Source organism: Moschus berezovskii, chromosome 7 (genome assembly GCF_049115385.1).
Source record: "Moschus berezovskii isolate FMDL1 chromosome 7, NW_MosBer_1.0, whole genome shotgun sequence".
In the NCBI taxonomy this organism is placed as follows: Eukaryota; Metazoa; Chordata; class Mammalia; order Artiodactyla; family Moschidae; genus Moschus; species Moschus berezovskii.
Window position 1 is genome coordinate 88,983,238 of NC_142466.1, and position 26,855 is coordinate 89,010,092.

Genomic DNA, 26,855 nt, shown 5'->3' on the forward strand with positions numbered 1-26,855 from the left:
GATGGAATTCCAGTTGAGCTATTTCAAATCTTGAAAGATGATGCTGTGAAAGTGCTGCATTCAATATGCCAGCAAATTTGGAAAACTCAGCAGTGGCCACAGGACTGGAAAAGGTCAGTCTTCATTCCAATCCCAAAGAAAGGCAATGCCAAAGAATGCTCAAACTACCGCACAATTGCACTCATCTCACATGCTAGTAAAGTCATGCTCAAAATTCTCCAAGCAAGGCTTCAGCAATATGTGAATTGTGAACTTCCAGATGTTCAAGCAGGTTTTAGAAAAGACAGAGGCACCAGAGATCAAATTGCCAACATCCGCTGGATCATGGAGAAAACAAGAGAGTTCCAGAAGAGCATCTATTTCTGCTTCATTGACTATGCCAAAGCCTTTGACTGTGTGGATCACAATAAACTGTGGAACATTCTGAAAGAGATGGGAATACCAGATCACCTGACCTGCCTCTTGAGAAACCTGTATGCAGGTCAGGAAGCAACAGTCAGAACTGGACATGGAACAACAGACTGGTTCCAAATAGGAAAAGGAGTGTGTCAAGGCTGTATATTGTTACCTTGCTTATTTAACTTATATGCAGAGTACATCAAGAGGAACGCTGGGCTGGAAGAAGCACAAGCTGGAATCAAGATTGCTGGGAGAAATATCAATAATCTCAGATATGCAGATGACACTACCCTTATGGCAGAAAGTGAAGAAGAACTCAAAAGCCTCTTGATGAAAGTGAAAGAGGAGAGTGAAAAGGTTGGCTTGAAGCTCAACATTCAGAAAACAAAGATCATGGCATCTGGTCCCATCACTTCATGGGAAATAGATGGAAAAACAGTGGAAACAGTGTCAGACTTTATTTTGGGGGGCTCAAAAATCACTGCAGATGCTGATTGCAGCCATGAAATTAAAAGACGCTTACTCCTTGGAAGGAAAGTTATGACCAACCTTGATAATATATTAAAAAGCAGAGACATTACTTTGCCAACAAAGGTCTGTCTAGTCAAGGCTATGGTTTTTCCCGTGGTCATGTATGGATGTGAGAGTTGGACTGTGAAGAAGGCTGATCGCCGAAGAATTGATGCTTTTGAACTGTGGTGTTGGAGAAGACTCTTGAGAGTCCCTTGTACCGCAAGGAGATCCAGCCAGTCCATTCTAAGGGAGATTGATCCTGGGTGTTCATTGGAAGGACTGATGCTAAAGCTGAAACTGTAATACTTTGGCCACCTCATGCGATGAGTTGACTCACTGGAAAAGACTCTGATGCTGGGAAAGGTTGGGGGCGGGCGGAGAAGGGGACGACCAAGAATGAGATGGCTGGATGGCATCACCGACTCTGTGGACATGAGTTTGAGTGAACTCCGGGAGTTGGTGATGGACAGGGAGGCCTGGCGTGCTGTGATTCATGGGGTTGCGGAGAGTTGGACACGACTGAGTAACTGAACTGAACTGATAGTTGATGTACAACATTGTGTTAGTTTCTGGTGTACTGCAAAGTGTTTCATACATTCTTTTTCAGACTAACTGCCATTATAATTTACTACAAGATATTGAATATAGTTCCCTGCACTGTATAGTAGGACCTTGTTGTTTATTTTATACGTAGTGTTGTGTGATATAGTAGTGTGTGTCTGCTAATCCTAAACTCCTAATTTATTCCTTCCTCCTTCCCCTTTGGTAATCATAAATTTGTTTTCTATGTCTGTGAGTCTCTTTCAGTTTTGTAAATAAGTCCATTTGTATCATTTTTAAGATTCCATATTTATCTTTGTCTGACTTACTTCACTTAGTATGACGATCTCTAGGTTCATTCATGTTGCTGAAAATGGCATTATTTCATTCTTTTTTTCTGGCTGAGCAATATTCCGTTGTGTGTATATGTGTGTGTGTGTGTGTGTGTCTGTGTATCTGTCGTGTCTTCTTCATCCATTCATCTGCTGATGCTCACTCAGGTTGCTTCCATATCTTGGTTACTGTAAATAGTGCTGCTATGAACATTAGGGTACTTAGACTGATACATGTTACTATTAGTTCTATTGTATTTGTATTATGTATTTTGGGTGAAGCAGCAATGGGCGAGTAGAGTCTTAGAAGGAGAATAGAGGTTGCGAGAAATAAATCTTTTACCAGTACTCTTAATAGGGAAATTCTGTTTCTGGAAGAAATGGACCTAACCACCCATAAACGCATAGGAAGGGACAGCTGACTCCACCAGTGTAGTGATGGCTATGCTTAATGCCATGATAGAAAAAAGAACACCTTGTCATACAAATTGTTTGCAGATTTCTAGTCCTGTGTAATTCCATCTGTTTGTAATACAATGGTCTGCACTGCTGCTTGCATCTCACACTCTGAGTTACATGGATCTCATCAGAGCCCTGTGCTGACCCTGGGTCTGCAGACTAGGTTGTGGTAGGGGCATCCATCTGAAGGGATGCTCATTTATTAATGGCAATGTCATATTTTGTCATCTGGGCTAACACATGTGCCCTCTTTAAGGACCAGTTTAAAAGGTGATTTCCAATTTATTGAAAGAAAACCTTTAAGTTCAGGTCTTACTTATCACTCAATAGTAAGTCTCTAGAAAGTTAAATATTGTTCTTGTTTGTTTCATGTTCTGTATTTACCCAAAATGTATCTTATCAAACCTTCAGGTGAGGAAGGGTTGACACTAGGCTTACCCATTTAGCATATAAAAATGTACAACCCCCATGTAAATTAAAATTTCAGATTAAGAATAAAGAACTTTTTCATGTAAGTATGCCCTCAATTTACCTGAGTATCCTATGTTTTATCTCACAAAGCTGCTGCTGCTGCTGCTGCTAAGTCACTTCAGTCGTGTCCGACTCTGTAGTTTAGACCAAATCAAGATTCCAGAATAAGATGGACTGAAAAGATTGGTCACAATACACAAGATGCAGGTCAAATATTAATGTGATTTTGAATATTCATATACAAATATTTTTTAGGTCTTCTGATATTATGGGTATGTTTTAAAAGAATCCTTATCTTTTGGAAGTGTTTACTGAAACATTGATTGGTGAAATTATATTAACATTTGGGTTTTACTTCTAAATAATACAGGAGGCAAGTGAGTGGATGGCGCAGATTGGCTATGGGACACTGGGAATGTGAAGGTTAATTACACTCTGCTACTTTTGAATGTGTCTGAAATTTTCCATTTTCCATAGTAAAGAATAAAATGGGTATGTGTAAGTCATGCCCTTAGATTAAAAAAAAAAATCTATTCTTCAAACATCTTAAATATCAAACAATTGAGGACTTGCGCCGTGGCACCAGAAGAGGCTGCAGATGGAGGCAGGAGTCTGTGAGCTATTTTTGGGATTGTGACATCTTTGTTCCTCCACTGGGGTATTAATTGTCTTGATTTTTGTCTTTATTATCCAGAGAGCAATGCAAAAAAGCCATTAGTTACTAGCCTCTCAGAGTTGCGATTATTCAGTATGTAACAGGATCTCTGGTGGCTCAATGGTAAAGAACCTGCCTACCAGTGCAGGGGACACAGGAGGCATGGGTTCAATCCCTGGATTGGGAAGATCCCTTAGAGGAGGAAATGGCAACGCACTCCAGTATTCTTGCCTGGAGAACCCCATGGACAGAGGATCCTGGTGGGCTACAGTCCATGGGGGTGCAAAAGAGTCGGAAATGACTGAGCAACTGAGCACAAACACACAGCAGGATCTCTAGGGAAGGCTGATAAAGAGGAGAACGTGGTTAAGTTAGAGGGACAGTGCCGTGTGCTATGGCTAGCCTTTTGAAAATAGTTAAACATGGAATGAAATAAAGTGTTGGGTTAGGTCAGAATAACAAACATTACTTTTTTCTATTTGTTTGTGGTTTTTACAAAAATAAATCTCTATTAGTGATTGGACTAAGCCCTGGTAAATTAATAAATTGAGTATATAGCCTAATATTTCAGTGTCAGCCTACCTTCCCTAGCAGGTGAGTTGTCAGCAGCTGGGAATGCTCAGTCTCTGGCATGACTCCAGGCAGGGTTATTTATTGATGGACATCTTTAATGATTTGCTTTTTTCTTCTTCCAGGATTTCCTTCAAATGCTCTTGGAGAACATCCCAGAAGAAAAAAGGTGAGGACCAATTTAGGAATTAAGGGCCCAGTTTTATTTTGAATGTTAAAAATGATTCTGCCATTGTTTGGCAAACTGCAGCCTAGAAGTTTAATCTTCCTCTGTTAATAGAGGAGGGACCTAGCCCAGCCAGCAGGAGTCCTAGGATGATCAACTGAACCTAGAAATATTGGGAGTGTGGATTCTAGGAGCCAGCACGAACTACTGGAGACACTCTGTGGCCTCAGCTGCCATGAAAAAGAATGAAGGAGAGACAAGTTCTAAAACTTAGGGTGACTTGTTTTGGAATGTCTGAAATGTTTCAGATTTGCCATCCTTTTATTTTTAAAGTGAACATGCAAGGTTTGCTTTGTGTAAAATTCACATCAGATATGTCCATTATTGCTAAGGTCAAGAACAACAGGTTACCTGCAAGAATTTTTCTTTTCTTTTATACTTGCCCTGAAATAACCTTTCAGGTCCTCTAATAGAATGGAGCAATTTCCTTAGGAACTAATACAGAAAAAGGAAAAAGAAAATTAATATAAATGGTATATTACCTCCTTAGGCTGTTACCCAGATCTGTTTTTGAGTAATGACTATACATTCTTGCAGGAGAACTTCTCAGGGCACAAATATAGCAATTTTCATGGAGGCAACAAGGTGCATTTTTCATTTTGGAGGTCTTCTTTCTTTACATCCCCTTCCTAATAAGGTTATAGAGTTAATTTGGATGGCCCAAGCCCACCTAGATTTTATCATTGTGAATATTTTTTATGACCCCACAAAGTAACTTTTTTTGTGACTGTAGATGTTAAGAGCAGGATCTCCATTGAACAGTGCCCACTGACCACCAACCTTCACCCTTTGAGAGGATAGCTCGCCCAGTTAGGATCACATTTTGACTAGCAGGCTTAAGCTTTTTAAAAAAATTTTCCTTAAGAGTTGACATTTCATTGCTACAATGAATGTATTTCAGCAAGTATACTAGAATGTATTTTGAAACTCAAACATAGTCTTTCCCGCTAACTAATCTCAGGATCTAATCCAGCTTTTGAAGCAGACTGTTCATCCTTTTACCTATGCAGCACGTTGCACCAATTTTATCCAGCTCTCCGAAGGCCCCACACCTACCCGTGGAGCCTCTAATCTTTGACTCCATTGCAAGCTGATCCTCAGACACATCTGTTAGGCATGTGAGCTGTGTTGAACAAGACAAAATTTTTCAGCTTAGACCAGCCAGTTAAGGGCCTAGGTCCAGCCCGCCTGTGTCATACTGCCTTTCTCTTATTCTCTTGCTTCGATTAATTTTAACATTCTCTATTGAGTACCTCCTTCACCAGGTTTTAGGCTGCACACTAGGAAATAAAAAATTAATTCTATGCTTAGCCTTCAGGGAGCTCCTAGTCAGCTGCTAAAGATGTACATGAAACAGGTCATGACTCAGGGTAGGAAGTTCTTTGGTGAACTTCAGCATGGAGATAGGACTCAGCAGTCCTATGCTCAAGCTTTCAGGCCAGAGGTCTACTGAAGGCTTCAGGTAGGGGAGTGCCATCAGCAAGGTACTTGGGGGTGGGGGGCAGCATGGGAGATAGATGGGATGGAGAGAACTAGATATCAGGAGACCAACAAAAGACAGAAACAGCAGTTCGCTCAAGATCCAGAGCTGGGACCATGAGTGGATGGTGGCAGCGGGCTTTGAACAGATCTTGGGAATACCCCAGGAGTGCCACAGTTAAGTTGCTTGATTGGTTGAGCTGAAAGGAGGAGTCCTGCGTGATCTGAACTTTCTCTCTCTGCCACTTGGTTACACGCTGAGCATAGAAGTCCTGGCAGTCCAGGCAGCAGGTGTTTGATCTCAGGAATCAGTATGGGGCAAAGGGAGGGAAGGTTGAGTGTTTGAAGGTGGAAGAGGGGAGATGAGAAACCATGTTTTAGACATCTTCAGTGAGTGGTTTCTGTCCAAATGCTGATGAGACCAAGAGAAGAAGAAGCTAGGAGTGCTTATCCAGCATGCCTTCCCCACCTGATAGTCCAACAGTATCAACAGGTGCCAGTTCTTTGCTCATCAGTTATTATGTTTGCGTGCGCACATTCACGTGTTTGTTTTAATTCAGTACTCTTCCTCCCCCTTGAAGCTAGGGAGTACTTGTTTGTAAATGTTACCTCAGCAGTCTTCATTATCTACCCAAGCACAGATGACTTGCTCTGATCAAGAAAAGAAGTAACCATGTATAAAGCATTGAGGCGTACACCGTTTGTATCCCCACCTAGGAAGGGAACTCAAAAACGTAAATTACTGGCATTTAAAAACCCGTACAGAATGAAGGTTGCATTTCAGAACAAGAACATTTTCCGCTTCAGACCCTGAACGTGGAAGCCCCCAAGGCCTGAGTTCACCGAGAACTGCACTGCCCCTGTTCTTTGCACCTTCACTCTGTTCCTGACACACGGGCCTTGTGCTTTCCTGTAGGCACGCAGATAGAAGGTGATCTTTCGAATCTCAAGGGGCTGAAGACAGAGCCAAGAGTGATAAAGACCTTTCTCCTGATCGGTGCTGAGTTGATAGGCACAAGCAGGAGATCCAGCTAATAGTCAGCCCCCTATCCTTGTCATTCCACACCCAGAAGTCAACTGACCGAGCAGTCAGTACACACAGTGCAGACAGTGCTCTTTTCACACATGCGTAGGTCTTGTTTCTGTGTACTATAGCATTAAGAAGAGAGGAGCTACTGGTCACTTTCCTGACCTTAAACACAACTTATTTTTCTAACCAGCATCATGCAGGATGGCTAGCCCATTCCCTCCCTTGTGACATTAACTACATGTGACTACATTCAGAGCTCACAGGGTCTGGAGACCCACTCCTAAAACTCAGAGCTGCCTTTCAGGACATAGGTGTACAGCATGGGAGCTCTCCGGCCACAGGGTGAGACAGCCGGCTGTTCTGGATACCCAGGAGGCCTCAGTAATGAGGCAGAAGCACCGCTCACTAAAACAGAAACGGAGGGCGTGCAGGCATGGGTCTGTGTACTTTTAGCTGTCTGTATAAAATCAATTTCCATAGTGAGCAGACACGCAGAAGAGTAATTTCCTGTAAGTTCTGGGTCCCAGAGAAGTGGAAATGCTTCTGCTTGTCTGTTGTGATTATTTAAGCTCCATGATCTCAGAGGGGAAAAACTCACCACTGGCCTTGACTCTGAGTGTCTTGATTTGAAAAAGTCAGCTTTCAGCTTTACCACTGCTACATATCCAAGTCCAGAACTGAAACTTCATCTGTACTATCATCTCAGTAATTATGATCAAAACAGGAAAAGTTATGTACATTTTAAAAAATAAAACATCGGGCCCCTTTGATTCCTGAAAATTCAGCATTTTCAGGCCGTCTCCCATAATTTCCTTGGGAGGTAAGGCTACTTCTACTACTTCTATATTGTTTACGTTTGTTTTTAGTGGATGGAGTTAATGCTTTGATCTTCCGCTCAGAATTTAGCATCATATTACACGTAAGAAATCTGTAAGTGGGCATCCGGGCAGCTTGATGTCTGCGCTGAGACTGGGAATCTGGAAACCTAGGTCTTTTTTGTAGCTCTTTCCTTTAGCCTGGGCTGACTTTGAACAGTTTTCTTATGCTGCAGTTTCTCCATCTGCTAAAGAGCCACACAGCAATTGACACGCACTTCACGAGGATATTATGAAGAATGAAGCGATAATGGTTATAAGGTGTTTTGAACCTTTCCAGGGGGAAGTGATCTGGAAACACAGGTTCTCTTCATTCACAGGAGAGTGTCTTTTGCTCCTGGATGCAGCTGAACAATGAACTCTCCTGTCCTCACACTTCGGCCCCTCCCAAGGGTCCTCCTATCTCTTTTGAACTGTAATTGGGGGCAGACAAACAGGGCAGCCACAGCAGCAGCCAAGTCACCTTCAGCAGGAGAGATATGAGCAAGAAGCCAGCATTGGCGGAAGCCAGCACAGGCCTTCTCCTCTTGCAGGCTTGTCTGCACCGTAAATCATGAACAATATATTGTGAAGCCGGAATTCCACACAGGAAGAAAAGTGAGAGCTTTGCAGCCAGACAACAGAAGCTTGAGTCCCAGCACTCTGAGCACCATCTAGGAGGCCCTGAGCAAGTCCCTTAGCCTCTTGGACCTTTATTTGCTCATCTCTAAGATGGGGATAATAGTATTAGTCTTGTACAGAACCCTATCAGAAACCTGTACCTGGTAGGCATCCCTGAATGTTTGCCACGTAGATAAGCTTTAGCCTGTTCTCAGTCTCCACTGGTGAAGATGTGGTCCTGTCAATAACACTCCAGGACTCAACTCCCCAGCCCCTGCCCTCCGCCATGCCATCCCCCGACCGTGCCACCCCTACAGAAGTGTCTTTCAGCTAAAAGTCTCCAAAGGAAATTTACGTCCCTGTCCTCTTACTCAGGCCTCCATGGGGATGCATAGCAGCTGTTCACCACCTTTTGTAAAACCGCTTGAAAAAGGCTCTGTAGTCACTCCCAGACTTCTCTTCGTCACGATATATAATCCCAGTTCCCTTGACCTCCCTTGTGGATCTAATGTGCTTACCCCTTTGATCATCATTACTGCTGTCTTCTAAATCCTTTCTAAATTCTTCATCTTAAGTTGTGGCAGGTTTAAGAATGCCCATCTTCCTAGAATCCACAACACAGCGCAGCTCAGTTCCGAGTGCTGCTGCCTTCCCGGGTATCTCTTGAAGGATGATAACCTTGTCCCTCCTTGGCTGGAAAGGAAGAAGAAGATGAATGGGCTACTTAGAGAGAAGCACCAGTGAAGGATAGACGGGGATAAAAACAGACCCTTGCTTCTAAATTGGGTCAAACAGTTGAGAGCACCAGCAATGTCTCCATAGCTGCTCAAGCCCCAGGCAGGACCTCTGCTCACCAGATGAACTGCCCCCTGGGTCCCAGACCAGGTGGGAACTGTTTGCATTTGTTCCAAACAAGAACGAACCTTCTTCTGAACATCATCCTCAATGGAAGTCACCAAATCTGTCTTACCTTCCAGCCTGGCATATGTCACTAGAAAGTAAAACAACCTCAAGTCCCCTTGGGCGCTTCTCTACATGGCTCTTTAACACCACTTTCCCCTCCTGGCATATCAATTATGCCAGGTGAGGGCATTTCCAGAGCCTCTTTCTATGGCCAAACAAATAAAATCCAAGAAAGTATAATGACCTTAATGTGCTGAGAGATGCCTCCTCTCTTCTGGTCATGCCACCCCACTCCAAGTGCGCTCACGTGTGCACACACGTGCACACACACACACGCAGGCATCTGAGGGCACGTGTGCATACATGCACATGAGCACACACTTCCACACTCTCACAGCCTGCAGAGGAGACTTGGCCATGGGCACTGAGATGACAACAAAGAAACAGTGGGGAGGAGCCCAGGAATGGTGGCTCCTGGCCTTTCATACAAGGCACAGCCAGTAATTTCACTAACCTGGGAACTGGACAAACAGCCTAGGAGGGTGGTCACCTTCCCCTTATTCACTTCTGGCCTCTTCCCTGTCTGGTCATCCCACAGATGAGCATCATCTTGAAAATGAATGCAAACTAGTTTTTCTCCCCTCTGTGTATTTTCTCTTTGTTGAAATAGCAACAGTTGCCTCCTTCAACCACCTTTGCTTTTGCCCTGGGTAGGGAAGACCTCCCCCAAGTCCTATCACTTCATGTCAAATGGATGGGAAATGTGGAAACAGTGTCAGATTTCATTTTCTTGGGCTCCAAAATCAATGAGGATGGTGACTGCAGTTATGAAATTAAAAGATGCTTGCTCCTTGGAATAGCTGTGACAAACCTAAACAATGTATTAAAAAGCAGTGACATTACTTTGCCAACATAGGTCCATCTAGTCATGGCTTTGGCTTTTCCAGTAGTCATGTACAGATGTGAAAGTTGGACCATAAAGAAAGTTGAGTGCCAAAGAATTGATGCTTTCAAACTGTGTGCTGGAGAAGACTCTTGAGAGTCCCTTGGACAGCAAGGAGATCAAACCAGTCAATCCTAAAGGAAATCAACCCTGAATATTCATTGGAAGGACTGATGCTGAAGTTGAAGCTCCAGTTGCCACCTGATGTGAAAAGACCTTGATGTTGGGAAAGATTGCAGTCAAGAGGAGAAGGGAGTGACAGAGGATGAGATGGTTGGATGAAATCACTGACTCAATGGACATGAGTCTGAGCAAACTCTGGGAGATAGTGAAGGACAGGGAAGCCTGGCGTGCTGCAGTTCATGGGGTCACAGAGTCAGACACAATTTGGCAACTGAACAACAAGGGAAGACTAAGACACACTAGTGACTTGCTTCTTAGTGAAGAAGAAAAGGAAGGACATGATCAGTCAACCCTGTCTTCCCTAAGCCACCTAGGCCCGCTCTTCCCTCCCTTCTCACTACGTCCAGCCGACAGCACAACAGTACAGGTGTAGGGGAGCACGTGGCCTTTCAGCATCTTAACGGATGCAGACAGCACTGTATCTTTCCACAATCTCTTTACAATTCTACAGGGAGGGAGGAGGGAATATTTCAAACATGTATATAATACATAAAATTTAAAAAGATACAGACCTTAATGACTTGGGAATTTCTTACTGGGCAAGGTGATTATTAAAAGGGAATAATTTTTATTGAGTCAACAATGAAATGTATTTTCATTCATTCAAATAAGAATTATCTATGGGGATACTTACGCCACAACTGTTTTAAGCGCAGGGTTAAGAGAATTGAGTAAAACAGACACCGAACCTGGTCTCAGAGAGCTTTGATCTTGTGAGGAGACATTTACTAGTCAAGTAACAAAACAAACTGAAGTCTCAGACTGTGACAGAATACTGTGCCACAGAAGACAGGGCCCCTGTGGGTGGGACACACGCAGCCCGGAAGAGGATTCCAGGAAGGCCTCTGTGGCTGGAGAGACTGGGCATGAGCAGGAATTATCTCAAAGCCAGGGAGGACTTGCTTAAACTTCAGCAAGTCAGGAAGACATGACCTAAATTTTGTGGACCCTAAAGCTATGGTTTTTCCCGTGGTCATGTATGGATGTGAGAGTTGGACTGTGAAGAAAGCTGATTGCTGAAGAATTGATGCTTTTGAACTGTGGTGTTGGAGAAGACTCTTGAGAGTCCCTTGGACTGCACGGAGATCCAACCAGTCCATTCTAAAGGAGATCAGTCCTGGGTGTTCACTGGAAGGACTGATGCTAAAGCTGAAACTCCAATACTTTGGCCACCTCATGCAACGAGTTGACTCACTGGAAAAGACTCTGATGCTGGGAGGGCCTGGGGGTGGGAGGAGACTGGGACGACAGAGAATGAGATGACTGGATGGCATCACCGACTCGATGGACATGAGTTTGGGTGAACTCCGGGAGTTGGTGATGGACAGGGAGGCCTGGCGTGCTGTGATTCATGGGGTCGCAAATAGTCGGACACAACTGAGCGACTGAACTAAACTGAAACATATTAGCCACTCTTTTCCGTTCCGTTGCTCAGTTGTGTCCGACTCTTTGCAACCCCGTGGACTGTAGCCTACCAGGCTTCTCTGTCCATGGGATTCTCCAGGCAAGACTACTGGAGTGGGTTACCGTTTCCTTCTCCAGGGAATCTTCCTGACCCAGGGATCGAACCCGGGTCTCCCGCATTGGGGGCAGATGCTTTAACCTCTGAGCCACCAGGGTTAGCCACTGGGTACATTTAAAGGAGTATTTAAATCAGCAGGCATGAAACCAAAAGATTTCAGCAGACTTTGGGTCAAACAAGCAATCATAACATTTCAAATAAAGCGGAATGAAGACCTGCTTGAAAACAGGCAGCAGAAGCCTCGTGTGCTCCACAGCTCTGAGCCTCCCAAGGTTCCGATGATGAATTGTATCATTTTTGCTTGCTGTCACCCATTGCCACCGTGAAGTTGGCATTTCATTTTGATGCACTCAGTGCTGTGAGGTTCAGATTTCACGTTACTCCACCTCTCTCCAGGAAGCAGTCACGCCTGACATGTCCCATGATCATGCCCTCTCCTCCCTGCATAGGCACTCCCAACGAAGGCTTCCTCTCAAGGCATCAAGGACCTCCTGTGGGGCCCCTTTGATTCTTAGACCTCATCATGTGCACTCCTGTGGACTAGAGAGATGCTCTACTGAATGTGACCGTGCCCCCTCCTCAGTTTAACCTGATACAGCGCTGCACTTTCTCCAGATTTCTCTGGAAGAACAGTGCTGCGGTGCGCCCTGATAGAACCATTCTGTGTGTTAATAATAAGTGCACTGTAACTTTTAAAATTTTATTTATTTATTTGCTTTTGGCTGTGCTGGGTCTTCATTGCTGGGCTCAGGCTTTCTCTGAACTTGTGATGAGGGGAGACTACTGTTTGTTTTGGAGCACGGGCTTCAGTTGTTGCAGCACACAGGCTCAGTAGTTGCAGTGCAAGGGCTTAGTTGCTCCGCAGCATGTGGAATTTTCCCAGACCAGGGATTGAACCCATGTCCCCTGCTTTGGCAGGTGGATTTCTATCCACTGTGCCACCAGGGAAGTCCACTCTGTAACTTTTTAATCCTTTACTTTTTCGTTGTTGTTTTATTTTTAAAGGCCTGAGCTGTCTGTTGGAAACATCTTCCGAGACTGGCTGGAAAGTTCTGGAATTCCACAGGTGAGCTTCAGATAATCGCCTCACCAGACTCTGTGGAGAACAGTAAGGCTTATCACTTAGTGTATCAGTCATGACAGTAGTTTTTTTTTTTTTTTTTTTTAATCCTTATACAAGTAAGCAGGCTTCCCTGATAGCTCAGTTGGTAAAGAATCTGCCTGCAATGAATGAAACCCCAGTTCAATTCCTGGGTCTGGAAGATCCCCTGGAGGAGGGATAGGCTACCCATCCCAATATTCATGGACTTCCCTGGTGGCTCAGATGGTAAAGAATCTGCCTGCATTGCGAGAGACCTGGGTTTGATCCCTGGGTTGGGAAGAACCCCTGGAGGAGGGCCTGGCAACCTACTCCTGTGTTCTTGCCTGGAGAATCCCCATGGACTGAGGGGCCTGTGGGCTACAGTCCATGGGGTCACAAAGAGTCAGACCTGACTGAGTGACTAAACACACATAAATGTAACCAGCTCACTGAGCTGCAGTGTCCCTAAGTCAGGAAGATGATGTCTCCCATGCTGTTCAGCCTGCCGTGGTGGAGTGTGCCTCAGGCCTCTGTCCCTAGTGACTGCGGTGCGAGAGGTGGACATTCTGGTTGACTCTGAGCTGAGTGTTCAGTGAGGTCCTCCAAAGCGTGATGCACACTTTGGGCAGCGTCACCAGGCAGCAGTCCCAAGCCACCAGCGTCTCGAGCTCTGCTCTGTGGATGCAGCCAGACGAGTGAACTGGCCTGCCTGTCACCTTCCTCTGACCCAGCATACCCAGAGTTTACCCCCATTGGCCCATGCAGCTGCCCTCTGCTTTCTCCTCTACTTCTGCATCTCTGCCTCCAGCTGCTCTTCTCATCTGGAGGAGCAGTTGAGACTCATTTCTCTGTCTTGGGGACCGGGGCCTACCTCTCCTTCGGGTTTATTTCTCTGTTCCCCCTTTCAGCCCATAGCGATTCTGAGGGAGACATTCCCAGGCAGCCCTCACTGCATGGAAATCACCTGGCCTAAAGCCTCCTCCCCCCTTCCCTCTCTCCCTGGTCTTGTGCTTCCTAGAGCCTCAAGGGCCGCCCTGAGCTAGAGCCTGGGCCCTGCCTGGGAGCGGCTGGTCAAAGGACCTGGTGGGTCTGGAACTCTTCCAACCCCCAGAGCAGCTGCAGACCCGTCACAGTGGGCCCAAGTGTCTGGGAGTGGACCCCACGGTGGGGAGAAAGTCTGCCTGGGGCGCAGGCAAGCAGCCCTGTTAGCCTGCTCGTTTCTGGTTTCATGACTGGTTATATGAGCTTCCCCTTGGGAGTGTCTGAATGTCAATGAATGTCTGTGAACCATGAAATTAAGGAACAGGAGGGGCTGTTCTCCATTACCTTTTCATCCCTCTCCTCTCGTCTTTGTCCTGTTCTGCCATACATGGGGCAATGTCGACCACCAGCCACCAGGAGCTCATTCCTAAGGAAGGACGCACTGCCTTCGGTTCAGGAATGCGTGTCACCTGTTAAAACGTATTTGTTTGGCCCAGTCCTTCTGGGAGCAAAAAAGAATAAAATGCTGTGTCCTAACCACGCAGAACAAAGTGAGTGGTTAAGGAGTACCTGGCCCTGGGAGGCAGTGCTTTCAACTTGTATATGTTACATATAATGACTCCCTGTGATTTCCAAACCAGGCCACTAGCTGAATACAAAAATCCCGGGGAACAATGTTAAAGTTTGTCTGATCCCAAATAGTCACACCCTGCTCTTCTTGTTTTCGAAGAGGTTGATGGGTGGTATCCCCCGAAGCCAGCTGCCCGGAGTTCCCAGGCCGGGCTGTTGCAAGGCTCCCAGACATTCTTAGTGGGGCCTGGAAGCTGGGAAAAGTTGGGAGCTCAAAGAGCAAAATCCTGCATTTCCTGGCCCAGAACAATAAGGCGGCTGTGTTCAGCAGTTAGCCCCGAGGGAAGAGAAAAGAAAGAGTCCTTAATCAAGTGCCCAGAAGCAGGCGCATCCGACTTGCGCCATTGCACTGGGGCTGACCTGCTCGCTCCCAGGAGGTTCTGTAATTTCCCTTGAAGAAGGAGAGGCTTTGCCACCAGCTTTTGCTTTTCATTAAAAGGGGGAGGGGCCCATGGAAGGAAAAGATTTGCCTCTGAGCGGTACATTTTTTCCAAAGGTCTAGTTGCATTAGTGACAGCTTATAGCGTAGACAAGAATCTCCGCTGTAAACTGACGAGACCTGCTGTCAAAACACAGCCAGGTGCAATGAGGCCAACCCGGCTATAAATTGTTTTTAAGACCCAACTGGTATTTCCTTGGGTGCTTAACTGTTCAGTAAAAACAACAGCGTCAGACAGAAAAGACCCTGATTTAGTGCACATCTTTACATTGGTGAATGATCAGACGGCATCTTTTCATCTCTTCACCCATTTTCTGCCATTATTTATGTGGCTAATGGTGATTTACCTGCTCACAGCCCTTTCCGCGCTCCTTGAGATTTCCCTCTCGTTTCCACTTCAGTGAGACTCTGCGCCCTCTTGTTGCAGGAGCCTCACAGTGAATGGGACACCTTGTTCTTTGTCCCTGTCATTATAATATAAAGTTACTGGTGTGTTTGGCCTGGAATGACAACCAGAGCATTGAAATCATTCCAATGCTCTTTGTTCTCATTAAAAATTTCTGTCTACCAGCAATTGAAGTCATTCATGACAAAAGAGTCACATTCTACTGGTGAAGTTTTCATTCCACAGGTTACAGAGGCTTTTTGTCTTCTCTAAGGAATGTTCGCCTTGGGGTTGGCTTCCATTTTCCTTTTTGGCCACGTTGAATGGAAATCATTTTTTTTTATGTGTGGAAATAGCTTCAGCAGCTATAAAAGTAAGCGTGAGCCCCCCAAAAGTAAAGGAAATTGGATACAAATCTGTTTAAAGAAACACCCAACGCTAACAGACTTAAAGTTGATTTTACCATTAATACTACAGATTATTTCCTTTATGATGTTTTTCTTATTATAAAAGTATTACATACTGAAATATAAAAAAGTTTGTAATAAGAAAATTAAAATGGCCAGAGATAATTCTTTAAGTCATTTATTGATTTCAGTTATTTTTTATTACACCATGTGGCACGTGGGATCTTAGTTCCCTGACCAGGGACTGAACCCGCTACAGTTGAAGCATAGCATCTTAACTACTGCCCAGCAGGGAAGTCCCCGGAGTTAAGTTTTGGACAGAAACACTTTTAGTCATTTTTCTGGTCTCCCTTTTCAAAAGTAAAAATAATATGTTCTCTGAAGCAAGTTCAAGCAAAACCAAAGTAAAAAAACATAAAAGCCCGTGCCCCTTTCAATCTTACTCTGCAGAGATGATATATGCCTGGTATGTGTCCTTCTGTACATTTTCTGTGCTACATATTATGTAAGTGCATATCCTTTCTTAAAAAAATTGGACTTGTATTAGCTAAACTTAAAAGTTTTCATTAAAAAATGCATCTTAAGCAATTTCCCACATCCCTTGAAATAATTCAACAGCAGTAATTTTAAACAGCTGCATACATTTCTAAAAAGTGGTACCATAATTTAATTTATCAGACACTCCCAACTGTTGGAATAGTATACAGTACTTCTAAGAAAGTTGCCCATTCTGCTAATTTGACAATTCTATAAATAGATTTTGATTTCTTTTCATGCCTGCCCAAAGGTCTCCTCCCACCCGCCAGAACATATGTACATACTCCAATCTTTTTTAAAACATTTATATCAAATGTAATAGAAATAACTTTCTTCTCTCCAGCCTTTCTTCTGTACTTCTTTATTTTAGTTGTCATAGAACTCTCTGACCTCTCCTTTTCTTTGATTTCCTGCCCACATTTCCTGATGTCCTTATATATATACTTATTAAATTTATAATTTTATTTCCTTTCCTAGCATCTTCCTCACTTTTTCATTATATTTTGCTTGGACTAGTGCAGTAACTAATTGTTATTTTTGCCACCAACTTGTCCCCCCAAACACAGTTTACATCCCTCCTCACCAGAAACCTTTTTCCACATTTAGAGAAAACTCTTTGGCCTGCCATTTGAAGCTGTAAACTGCCCCAAGTTACCATTTTAAACTTTATTTTCTACCGCTCCTAGGCAAATGCCGGATCATAATTATTAGTCTCCAAATAGTTAGGAGCTGAATTTTAATTTAATCTAAATTTAAATTGAAAATCTAATAATACAGTCATGGTTTGGACCAATTTAGGTTTGTAAATGAATCCACTTGGACCAATTTAGGTTTGTAAATGAATCCACTTTTTCAACTGTCAATTCTATGAAATCTACTTCAGACCAAGCATTTCTGATTAAAACTTAGCATCCAATTGAGATAGACTGTGAAAACACATCAGATTTAGAAGACTTAGTACGAAAAAGTGAAGGTAAAATAGCTCATTAAAGGTTTTCAATATTTTTAGGTATTGAAATAATTATATTTTGGATACTTTGTAAAATAAAATATATTATTAAAATTAATTTTAGCTGCTACAACTTACTTTTTATTTGTGGCAAACAGAACATTTAATATATATATTTATTTGTTTATTTATGGCTACATTGGGTCTTAGTTGCAGTGCACAGTTTTGGCTTTTGAACTCAGTTGCCCCAATGCATGTGGGATCTTAGTTTCCCAACCAGTGATCGAACCCATGTCCTCTGCGTTGAAAGGCAGATTCTTAACCACTGACCACCAGGGAAATCCCCAGCAATGAGATCATTTTAAATGACAAGTGTGATTTACACATATTCATACTGAATAGTGGTGCTTTAAAGCTGTTAGCTGAATTAAAATCTGAGTGCATAATACCTTAAAATCCACCACTGATGTACTTGAAATCATCTGTAGTTTTGTCAGATGTATGGCTAAAGCTGGAGCTAGTCAGTCCATAGACGCCCTTCAGTCTGGCCTGAAACCACGAATGATTATCATCCACTGCTGAGTGCTGCTCTCACCGCAGTTGTTCATAAGGGTATGAACGAATTACCATCCTCTCTTCAGTGCTTAATTTCAACTCCCAGGTGACCCATTTTCCAAGGCACCAACAAGTAACACAATAACGCCAGTGAACCCCACAGCCTTTCTATGGCTCAGGCTATTCTTTAGGGAAAAGTGTTTAGCAGCCTTAAACGGCACAGTCACAGGCAGCAGTGGCAATGATTGGGATAGACGGGATGGGTAATGGCCAATCATATAGAGTCTCCTAGAAACAGAAACAGGTGGGAATCAAGCTCCCAGGATTTAGAACATCAGCTTACTGTGTCATCTTGGAAAATGCCTCTCCTTTCCAAACAAACACCTGCAAGTTGCCAGAGGCCACACAAGCAAATGATGGAAAACATGTCTTATAGGAGAAAATCCTGCAGTCACAAAATTGGGGAAACTTGATAGGACATGATGCAAGAGACTCCATGTCATTGGAGCCATGATGTGCTTTTAGCATAGACCAAGCCAGGTGGTTTATTAGGGAAATAACATGTAGGATTCTTTTAGCACAGATTATGTACTATTATCAACATAATTTAAAGGCCTATTAGGATACTTAATCTTAGTGGTATCTATAAAAAATTCTACATGTAATGGTCATTCAAAAAAACCAAGATTAGTTATTTTGAAAATTCCAGAGAAATTATATTTTTCAAATTATATGTGCTTTGCATGTGCAAATGTTGGTTCTTTTGTGCAACCATTATCACATTATGGTTTTTTTATATCAGTAATAGCAGTTGCCATAATGTGGTGTGTGTTTTGAGCTCCTAGTAATTTTGCTGTCATTCTTGTCCAGCAGTTAGATTCACAATTTCTAAGTGACTAAATGCAGATGGTGATTGAAGCCATGAAATTAAAAGACGCTTACTCCTTGGAAGGAAAGTTATGACCAACCTAGACAGCATATTAAAAAGTAGAAACATTACTTTGTCAACAAAGGTCTGTCTAGTCAAAGCTAGTTTTTCCAGTAGTCATGTATGGATGTGAGAGTTGGACTATAAAGAAAGCTGAGCACCAAAGAATTGATGCTTTTGAACTGTGGTGTTGCAGAAGACTTTTGAGAGTCCCTTGGACTACAAGGAGATCCAACCAGTTCATTATAAAGGAAATCAATCCTGGGTGTCCATTGAAAAGACTGATGTTGAAGCTGAAACTCCAGTATTTTGGCCACCTGATTTGAAGAGCTGATTCCTTTGAATTCTTCCCTGATGTTGGGAGAGATTGAAGGCGGGAGGAGAAGCGGATGACAGAGGATGAGATGGTTAGATGGCATCACTGACTGAATGGACATGAGTTTGGGTAAACTCCAGGAGTTGGTGATGGACAGGGAGGCCTGGCGTGCTGCGGCTCATGGGGTCACAAAGAGTCAGACATGACTGAGCATTTCAGTTCATTCATGAACTGAACTGAACTGAAATGTCTTGTCAGGGAACCTTGGAGATATTTCCTCTGGCCTCACTGGGGCAAGGCCTGCATTGTTGATGAGTCACCACTGTTTCACTTACTGTTCATCAAAGCTATGGCCCTTCTTCCCACAACTCCTATATGATGCTTGGCAGTCACAGGAGATGAGGAGAGATTTTATTAAAATATGTCCATTTTTAGCCTATTTTCTTTATTTCTGTCATCTGTGGCATCATGCTTATGTTAATTAGTTCAGGCTGCCATAACAAAATACCAGATGAGGCGGCTTAAACAACAGACATCTGGAGGCTGAAAGTCCAAGATCAAGGTGTGGGCAAGTTTGGTTTCTCCCAAGGCCTTTCTCCTTGGCTTGCCCGTGGCCATCTTCTTACTGTGTCCTCAGTGGTCTTTCTTCTGTGTGTGTAGAGATCTCTATCTTAATCTCCTGTTCTTATAAGGACATCAGTCAGATTGGATGAGGTCCCACCCATGCAATTTCATTTTACCTTAATCACCTCTTTTTGGCTCATATCTCCAACATAGTCACATTCTGTGGAACTAGAGGCTAGGACTTCAATATGTGAGTTGGGATGGGGGTACAAATTTAGCCTGCAATAATGCTGTTTCCCAATATTTCTCTGATTAGTTCCACGTTTCTTGTGAATCCCTTCAAAGTGGCCGATAAAAATCACTCAAGTCAAACTTACCGTATTTTATTCCCTTATAAATGAATATGGTTTGGGCATGATTATTTTGTCCCAAATGATTTTAGTATCCTGTCCACAAAACTTTCAAGTCTCTGATGAAACGAGAGAGAAGTGTAGGAAGGAAAGATCCGTCCTCCCAGAGAGAAGTAGGAAACTAAAGGTCTGTCTCAGGCATTGTGTATTACTGCAGGCATCTGATTTGACACTGTCCAAATGACTCATTTGAAAAGACCCTGATGCTGGGAAAGATTGAAGGCGGGAGGAGAAGGGGACGACAGAGGATAAGATGGTTGAATGGCATCACCGACTCAATGGACATGAGTTTGAGTAAGCTCTGGGAGTTGGAGATGGACAGGGAAGCCTGGCATGCTGTAATCCATGGGGTTGCAAATAGTCGGACACGAATGAGCAACTGAACTGAACTGAAAATGTATTGACCTCTTCACAGCATAGGGCTCCGGGAAGAAACAGGAGACATTTTCCTTTGGTGCCCCAAATGAAAGCTCCCCAGCCTTCCTTCTTTTCACTCCCTTTCAAAAACCTGATTTCCAGAAAGAATCTGAATCTCGTTTGCAGTAATCTAAGACTAGACACCGAGTGAATAATAGGGATTAAAAGTGTTTCCTTTCCCTTGAAAATTTCCTTTGTAACTCTATCAGACCTTAGGCTTCGACAGAACTGTCAAGCATCCCAGACCAGATGCATGAGATTTGCCAGAAGAAGCTTTTTCCAGGATCTGAAATCACCCCTCCAGCTAAGTGCCTTCCTTCCCGCCCCTTCCCTTCTTTCTAGGAATATAGCCTGTATATCTGTCCTTCGTGAGGGACTGTGCATGACTCAAAGATGAGAGGAACACAGGCTTTACCCTCAGAATGCTTAATAATTCAGTAGGAAAAATAGATACACAAATAACTGATCTATGGGAAACAGCAATAAGTGGTGTAAAACTAGCTCACATTTATTTAGTTTTTGAAATTTATTGATTTAGGTAGTTTTTGCTATGCTGGGTCTTCGTTGCTGTACATGGACTTTCTCTAGTTGCGGCGAGAGGGGACTACCCTTCATTGTGATATTTGGGCCTCTTATTGCTGTGGCTTCTCTTCTTACAGAGCACAGGCTCTAGCAGCATGGACTCACTGGTTGAAGCTTACAGGATCTAGAGCTCCAGCTCGAGTCACAGCTTGCAGGCTCTAGAGCTTGGGCTCTAGAGCTTGTGGCCCACTGGCTTAGTTGTTCTGTGCCCTATGGAATCTTCCTGTACCAGGAATCTGACCGATGTCCCCTGCATTGGCAGGTGGATTCTTATCTACTGCAGCAGCAGTGAGTGAGTGATGTTTGCTCAGTCATGTCCGATTCTTTGTGACACCATGGTCTGTAGCCTGCCAGGCTCCTCTGTCCATGGAATTCTCCAGGCAAGAATACTGGAGTAAGTTGCCATTTCCTTTTCCAGGGGATCTTCCTGACCCAGGGATTGAGCACAGGTCTCCAGCATTGCAGGCAAATCCTTTACCATCTGAGTCACCGAAAAAGCCTACTATTAAGAGACATTTCTAAGTATAAAGACAGATCAACATAAAAAGTATCAGCAGATACATGTTTCGGCACCAGGGAAGTCCCTACCTTACTTTTAAAGTTGGGAAGAAAGAGGTCATTTTGCATTTGTGGAAGCAGAAATGACTCAGTTACCATTTGAAGACAAGCTTGAAGGACACATAAGGGAGAAGTCATTTTAGGCAAGGGGTGTGACATGTTCAATGTCTGGTGGTGAAAACTAAGTATGCATGTTTGAGCAGCATGATGCAGAGTCAGATCTCAGAGATGGGGGCAGCGGCAGTGCTGAGTAACTAGCTTGTCCCAGCACAAGTGAGGCTCAATGGGTAATGCCCCAGAACAAGGGGAATGGAGGCAACTTCCCCAGTGTGATGGGTGGAGGAAAGGGCCCCTGTCCCCCCGCCACCCCCACCTCAGGTCAGCCTCACTCTTAGCTCCCTTGCCCTGGCCTCAGCCTCTGCCACATTCGAATCAAGGCCATAGGCATGTCCAGCTCTTTGCAACCCTGTGGACTGTAGCCCGCCAGGCTCCTCTGTCCATGGGCTTCTCCAGGCAAAAATACTGTAGTGGGTTGCCACCATTCCACCCCCCAAAATAGATAGGTGAATGCAATTTATCATGATAAAATATATCTGGTGAATGCATATTGACCACCATTTGCAGCAGTGATCTTTCCTGCTCTGTTTTCCTTGTTAGGAAGGAGTTTATTGTTGCCTGTTTTGCTGGAGAACAGGATCTGAGAAGCAGATTTATTGTAAGGCAGGACATAGCTAGACTGCACAGGGCTGAATGTGAGAAGAAAAAGTTCACCCAAGATTTACCAGAGGCTTGTAGATAGAGTGCTAGTGACTGAGTGGCAGTAAGTTATCTGGGCCGGTAGGCCACCTGCCTTGTCAGAAAGAAAACTCCCTGGATGAAGAGCCAAGCCCTTCCCCTCCACGCAGGTACTAGGGACTCTCATGGAGTGAAAGGAATAGTTAGAGACACTTTTGCTCCTTGGTTTTCAACTTTTGAACTTTCATGTCCAGGAGCTATTCATTTACATGGATACTTTTTTAAAATGTTTTTTATTTATTTTTGGCTGCACTGGTTCTTTGTTGCTGCACATGGGCTCTCTGTAGTCCAAATCGGGAAAGAAGTACGTCAAGGCTGTATATTGTCAACCTGCTTATTTATTTATATGCAAAGTTCAGTTCAGTTCAATTGCTCAGTCGTGTCCGATTCTTTGCAATCCCATGAACCACAGCACGCCAGGCCTCCCTGTCCATCACCAACTCCCAGAGTTTACCCAGACTCATGTCCATTGAGTCATTGATGCCACCTAACCATCACATCTTTTCACTCTCCTCTTTCACTTTCATCAAGAGGCTTTTTAGTTCCTCTTTACTTTCTGCCATAAGGGTAGTGTCATCTGCATATCTGAGGTTATTGATATTTCTCCCAGCAATCTTGATTCCAGCTTGTGCTTCTTCCAGCCCAGCATTCCTCATGATGTACTCTGCATATAAGTTAAATAAGCAAGGTGACAATATACAGCCTTGACGTACTCCTTTTCCTATTTGGAACCAGTCTGTTGTTTCGTGTACAGTTCTGACTGTTGCTTCCTGACCTGCATACAGGTTTCTCAAGAGGCAGGTCAGGTGGTCTGGTATTCCCATCTCTTTCAGAATTTTCCACAGTTTATTGTGATACACACAGTCAAAGGCTTTGGCATAGTCCGCTGCTGCTGCTGCTGCTAAGTCGCTTCAGTCGTGTCCGACTCTGTGCGACCCCATAGACGTTAGCCCAACAGGCTCCCCCGTCCCTGGGATTTTCCAGGCAAGAACACAGGAGTGGGTTGCCATTTCCTTCTCCAATGCATGAAAATGAAAAGTGAAAGTGAAGTCGCTCAGTCATGTCCGACTCTTAGCGACCCCATGGACTGCAGCTCACCAGGCTCCTCCGTCCATGGGATTTTCCAGGCAAGAGCACTGGAGTGGGTTGCCATTGCCTTCTCCGGATTGGCATAGTCAATGAAGCAGAAATATAGTTCTTCTGGAACTCTCTTGCTTTCTCCATGATCCAGAGGATGTTGGCAATTTGATCTCTGGTGCCTCTGCCTTTTCTAAAACCAGCTGATTGAAGCCATGAAATTAAAAGACGCTTACTCCTTGGAAGGAAAGTTATGACCAACCTTGATAGTATATTAAAAAGCAGAGACATTACTTTATCAACAAAGGTCCGTCTAGTCAAGGCTATGGTTTTTCCCGTGGTCATGTATGGATGTGAGAGTTGGACTTTGAAGAAAGCTGATCACCGAAGAATTGATGCTTTTGAACTGTGGTGTTGGAGAAGACTCTTGAGAGTCCCTTGTACCGCAAGGAGATCCAACCAGTCCATTCTAAGGGAGATCAATCCTGGGTGTTCATTGGAAGGACTGATACTAAAGCTGAAACTGCAGTACTTTGGCCACCTCATGCGACGAGTTGACTCACTGGAAAAGACTCTGATGCTGGGAAAGGTTGGGGGCGGGCGGAGAAGGGGACGACCAAGAATGAGATGGCTGGATGGCATCACCGACTCTGTGGACATGAGTTTGAGTGAACTGCGGGAGTTGGTGATGGACAGGGAGGTCTGGCATGCTGTGATTCATGGGGTTGTGGAGAGTCGGACACGACTGAGCGACTGAACTGAACTGAACTGAACCATCACATCCTCTGTCATCCCCTTCTCCTCCTGCCTTCAATCTTTCCCAACATCAGGGTCTTTTCAAATGAGTCAGCTCTTCACATCAGGTGGCCAAAGTATTGGAGTTTCAGCTTCAACATCAGTCCTTCCAATGAACACCCAGGACTGGTCTCCTTTAGGATGGACTGGTTGGATCTCCTTGTAGTCCAAGGGACTCTCAAGAGTCTTCTCCAACACCACAGTTCAAAAGCATCAATTCTTTGGCGCTCAGCTTTCTTAATAGTCCAACACTCACATACATACTTGACTACTGGAACAACCATAGCTTTTGACTAGACAGATCTTTGTTGACAAAGAAATGTCTCTGCTTTTTAATATGCTATCTAGATTGGTCATAACTTTCCTTCCAAGGAGTAAGCGTCTTTTAATTTCATGGCTGCAGTCAGCATCTGCCGTGATTTTGGAGCCCCCAAAAATAAAGTCAGCCACTGTTTCCACTGTTTCCCTATCTATTTCCCATGAAGTGATGGGACTGGATGACATGATCTTAGTTTTCTGAATGTTGAGCTTTAAGCCAACTTTTTCACTCTTCTCTTTCACTTTCTTTTTTTTTTTAATTTTTTTTAAAATTGATTTTATTGGAGGCAAATTACCTTACATTAATATATTGGTTGGTTTTGCCATACATTGACACGAACCCGCCCCGGGTGTACATGTGTTCCCTTTCTTGAACCCCCCTCCCACCTCCCTCTTCCCCATATCCTCCCTCCGAGTCATCCCCGTGCACCAGCCCCAAGCATCCTGTATCATGCGTCGAACCTGGACTGGTCACATATGATAATATACATGCTACAATGCTGTTCTCCCCAATCATCCCACCTTCACCCTCTCCCACAGAGTCCCAAAGACTGTTCTATATACCTGTGTCTCTTTTGCAGTCTCGTATACAGGGTTAAGGTTACCATCTTTCTAAATCTTCCTAACACCATACACCAAAATAAACTCAAAATGGATTAGAGAGCTAAATGTAAGACCAGATTCTATAAAACTCCTAGAGGAGAACGAACACTCTCTGACATAAATCACAGCAGGATCCTCCAAGACCCATCTCCCAGAATATTGGAAATAAAAGCAAAAATAAACAAATGGGACCTAATTAAAATCAAAAGCTTCTGCACAGCAAAGGAAACTATAAGCAAGGTGAAAAGACAGCCTTCAGAATGGGAGAAAATAATAGCAAATGAAGCAACTGATAAAGGATTAATCTCCAAAATATACAAGCAGCTCCTGCAGCTCAATTCCAGAAAAATAAGTGACCCAGTCAAAAAATGGGCCAAAGAACTAAACAGACATTTCTCCAAAGAAGACATAAAGATGGCTAACAAACACATGAAAAAATGCTCAACATCCCTCATAATCAGAGAAACGCAAATCAAAACCACAACGAGATACCATTTCACACCAGTCAGAATGGCTGCTATCCAAAAGTCTACATGCAATAATGCTGGCGAGGGTGTGGACAAAAGGGAACCCTCTTACACTGTTGGTGGGAATGCAAACTTCTCTTTCACATTCATCAAGAGGCTTTTTAGTTCTTATTCCCTTTCTGCCATAGGGTCGTGTCATCTGCATATCTGAGGTTATTGATATTTCTCCCGGCAATCTTGATTCCAGCTTGTGCTCCATCCAGCCAAGCATTTCTCATGATGTACTCTGTATATAAGTTAAATAAGTGGGTGACAATATAAGCCTTGACGTAATCCTTTTCCTATTTGGAATCAGTCTGTTGTTCCATGTCCAGTTCTAACTGTTGCTGCCTGACCTGAATACAGGTTGCTCAAGAGGCAGGTCAGGTGGTCTGGTATTCCCATCTCTTTCAGAATTTTACACAGTTTGTTGTGATCCACACAATCCAAGGCTTTGGCATGGTCATTAAAGCAGAAATAGATGTTTTTCTGGAGCTCTTTTGCTTTTTTGATGATCAGCGGATGTTGGCAATTTGATCTCTGGTTCCTCTGCCTTTTCTAAAACCAGCTTGAACCTCTGGAAGTTCATGGCTCACAAATTGCTGAAGCCTGGCTTGGGGAATTTTGAGCATTACTTTACTAGCATGTGAGATGAGTGCAAGTGTGTGGTAGTTTGAGCATTCTTTGGCATTGCCTTTCTTTGGGATTGGAATGAGTCCATCATGAGAAATGCTGGACTGGATGAAGCACAAGCTGGAATCAAGATTGCCAGGAGAAATATCAATAAACTCAGATATGCAGATGACACCACCCTTATGGCAGAAACCGAAGAACTAAAGAGCCCTTGATGAAAGTGAAAGAGGAGAGCGAAAAAGTTGGCTTAAAGCTCAACATTCAGAAAACTAAGATGATGGCATCTGGTCCCATCACTTCATGCGAAATAGATGGGGAAACAGTGGAAATAGTGGCTGACTTTATTTTTCTGGGCTCCAAAATCACTGCAGATGTTAACTGCAGCCATGAATTTAAAAGACGCTTGCTTCTTGGAAGAAAAATTATGACCAACCTAGGAAATGGCAACGCACTCCAGTGTTCTTGCCTGGAGAATCCCAGGGACGGGGGAGCCTGGTGGGCTTCCATCTATGGGGTCACACAGAGTCGGACACGACTGAAGTGACTCAGCAGCAGCAGCAGCAGCATATTAAAAATAGAGACATTACTTTGCCAACAAAGATCTATCTAGTCAAAGTTATGGTTTTTCCAGTAGTCATGTATGGATATGAGAGTTGGACTATAAAGAAAGCTGAGTGCCGAAGAATTGA

At 43.8% G+C, this 26,855-nt stretch overlaps 1 protein-coding gene across 9 annotated transcripts in view; it reads left to right on the plus strand.

Moving 5' to 3' along the window:
• The window catches only part of AOPEP (aminopeptidase O (putative)), a 432,382-nt gene that overhangs the window by 309,682 nt on the left and 95,845 nt on the right, over positions 1-26,855 (plus strand). For all 9 annotated transcript variants that reach the window (XR_008686140.2, XR_016037874.1, XM_055427422.2 and 6 more), the window contains exons 10-11: positions 4,065-4,108; positions 12,706-12,766. Coding sequence is in view for 7 of the 9 variants with exons in the window: in XM_055427422.2 (XP_055283397.2) it covers positions 4,065-4,108; positions 12,706-12,766 (105 nt within the window). In the remaining 2 variants the exon portion in view is untranslated. The remainder of the gene's footprint in view (positions 1-4,064; positions 4,109-12,705; positions 12,767-26,855) is intronic.